This window comes from Pteropus vampyrus, unplaced genomic scaffold (assembly GCF_000151845.1).
Source record: "Pteropus vampyrus isolate Shadow unplaced genomic scaffold, Pvam_2.0 Scaffold68, whole genome shotgun sequence".
Taxonomy (NCBI): Eukaryota; Metazoa; Chordata; class Mammalia; order Chiroptera; family Pteropodidae; genus Pteropus; species Pteropus vampyrus.
Genome location: NW_011888849.1, coordinates 4,488,311 through 4,491,208, shown reverse-complemented (window position 1 = coordinate 4,491,208; position 2,898 = coordinate 4,488,311). Strand labels below are relative to the sequence as shown.

Sequence of the window (2,898 nt, the reverse complement as noted above, 5' to 3'; positions counted from 1 at the left end):
TACCTTCTCTGATTGGACTAAATATAAAAATAATTTTTTTAACCCCTCAGAGTCGTATGGATGTTTATATGTCACAAAACCCAGCAGGAACATCTTTTCAAAATATACTCCACTGGAGTCAGGTATAACTTTTAAAATGCATTTCAATATAATTTTTTTATGCTACTCTTGATTTATGCCACTGACATAAAATGATATTTAGAAGGATAAAATTAAATTATTACATATTTGTATAATTCTTTATAGTTTATGTGTTAATATCATAATCTATTGGATCCACTAAACCTAAGCAATGATCAGTGCAGTATAATTATTTTCTGTTTTACAAATGAGAAAATGTTAATTCAGAACAGTAAACTACGGACCACTTAAGTCATTCCCATCATTTGACTTGCCCAAAGATTCAAAGCTATTCCTTTAAAAAAAGAACTAAGGCTAGAACACAGGTCTCTTAATGCCTAGTCTTTCACTAGACTACACTTTCTTCTCTGTTAAATTGTGAACTCCACGAAGGCCATAAGCAAGTTTTGTTCATTTTTGTATTTGCAAGTCAAAGAGTTCTTGGCAACTAGTAGATACTTAAGAATATTTGTGGAATTAATATTGATTAAGAAAAAAATTCGGTGTGAATATCATCTAAATGTTGAGAGCCAGGATAATATCACAGAAAGAATATTATTATTGAGATCAAAATACAGACATTGAATCCTTTCTCTGAACTTTATTGGCAGTGTAACATTGAGCAAACTTATTTAATCTTTATGAATTCAGTTTCCTTAATTTTATAAAAATAAAATTAATAATAATTCTCTGACCTAATAAAAATATGAGCATTAAATAAGATGATTATAACTGTTCTTTAAATTTAATAAGCACTAGATAAATTTAAATTATCATTAAGATATTGGTTAAGGGCTTTTTCATTTAAAAAATGTTTACATATACTTAGTAGTTGTTTCAAAATGAATTATTTAAAATCTATATTATAACAACTTTAGATTTAATTTATTCCTGGTGATAACTAGATCAGAAAAATGGAAGCAACCTTTACATTTATTCAACCATTAAAACTATTTATTGAGCACCTATTATATTCCCTGTATTCTTCTATGCTCATGATATACATCAGTAAACAAAATAAATATTCTTGCTGTCTTAAGCTTACATTCTATTACTAGATATACAAATTGTAAACAATACACATAGCAAATAAGTAAATTATTGAAATGTTAGAAGGGGATAAAAACTATGGAAAAATGAGGGGAAAGAGATGAAAAAGAATTGAGGCATGCTGGGTAGTGGGTTGTGTTTCTGAATAGAGACATTAAGCCAAGCCTCAATGAGATGGGGACATTTTAGAAAAGATTGAAAGGGGATGAGAAAGTTAGCAATGTGAATATCTGGGGGAAGAGCATTTCAGATAGAGAAAATAGTCAATGCAAAGCCCTTAGGAGTATTTCTAAGAGGCACAGCTAAGAGGCTGGCGTGGCTAACATGAGCAATTAAGGGAGAGAGTAGTAGGAAGAGGGGTGGGGCGGGGGCAGGGGCAGGGGCAGAAAAGTAAAAGGGACTCAGAAAGGAATTTGTATGCCATTGTAAGGACTTTGGCATTCTGTACAAAGTGGGTAGCCACTGCAGGTTTTTGAGTAGGAAGGTGATGTGATATGATTTACATTTTTAAAGGAATACTTTGGCCGCTGTTTGAGTAGATTGTGGTGGGGCAAATGTAGAAGCAGTGAGAAATTTAGGAGATTATTACAGTAATCTAAATGAATTAATGATGCCTTGCACTGACATACTATCAGTTGAGGTGAAGAAAGTGGTTAGATTCTGAATATACATATGTATATTGTGAACATGGAGCCAACAGAATTTAATGATAGGTTCTATGAGAGGTAAGAGAGGAGAGTCTTGGAAGATTCCAAAGTTTTTGACTTAAGCAATAAAAAGATGAAATTACCATTAAAGGAGATAGGGAGGTTTGATGTCGGAGTGGGTTTGGTGGCAAGATAATGTGTTCTCTTTTGGAGAACACATTAAGTTTTAGACATCCAAGTAATGATTTTGAATAAGTAGTTTTGTATAGGAGTCTAGAATTTAGAAGAGACTTATAAAAGAAGATAAACATTTTGAATATGGAGGATATTTAAAGCCAAGAGACTAGCTGAGAACACAAATAGAATGAGTATAGGTGGAGAAGAAAAGAGGAGCAAGAATGGAGTACTAAGACATGAAAATATTAAGAAGTCAGGTAGCAGAGACTGAATATGCCAAGGAAACTAAAAAGGAACAATGAGTAAAAAATGAAGATCAAGAAATTATCGTATTCTAGAAGCTAAGTGAAGCAGATTTCTAAAGGATGAGGGAATGAACGATGTCAAGTGCTGCTCATATATAATATGAAAAACTTCTCAGAATTGACCAAAGTTTTTCAAATGTCAAGTCATAAATTACCTTAGCCAATTTTGGTAAAAGGAAAGAGCTGCAAAGGAAGAAGTGTTCTCAGAGAAAATCAAATCTTCAGTAGAGCAAGAAGGCAAAGAAGTCAATCAGAGAATTACAGGCTGATGATCTAGAGGCTAATTCCACACAAATATCCAGCCTGGGCCCACACTGTAGACTTTCCTAAAATCTCTTAAAGATCCACAAAGCCCTCAAAAACAGCAGCTGGCCTCAGCGTGTCTGTACCTCTTGCTAAATGGCCCCAAGCCCAGCACTAGTGGTAGCCAGTCTTGGTTCACAGCATAACCACTTCCAGGTTCCTCTAAGCCCAGCACAGGCAGCTACCAACCATAGATCTACCAACCATAATAAAAGCTGTGGATTGACCAATACTTTTTAGCTTCTACCAGGTAGTCCTAGGCTGGACACAGGCAGCAACTGAACTTAGCCTGCACC

At 34.2% G+C, this 2,898-nt stretch overlaps 1 protein-coding gene across 1 annotated transcript in view; it reads left to right on the top strand.

The window, feature by feature from the left end:
* LOC105293140 (lipase member J) overlaps positions 1–2,898 on the top strand; it is a 29,698-nt gene that overhangs the window by 23,103 nt on the left and 3,697 nt on the right. Inside the window, exon 6 of the mRNA XM_011361642.2 lies at positions 51–122. Coding sequence (XP_011359944.2) covers positions 51–122 — 72 coding nt within the window. The remainder of the gene's footprint in view (positions 1–50; positions 123–2,898) is intronic.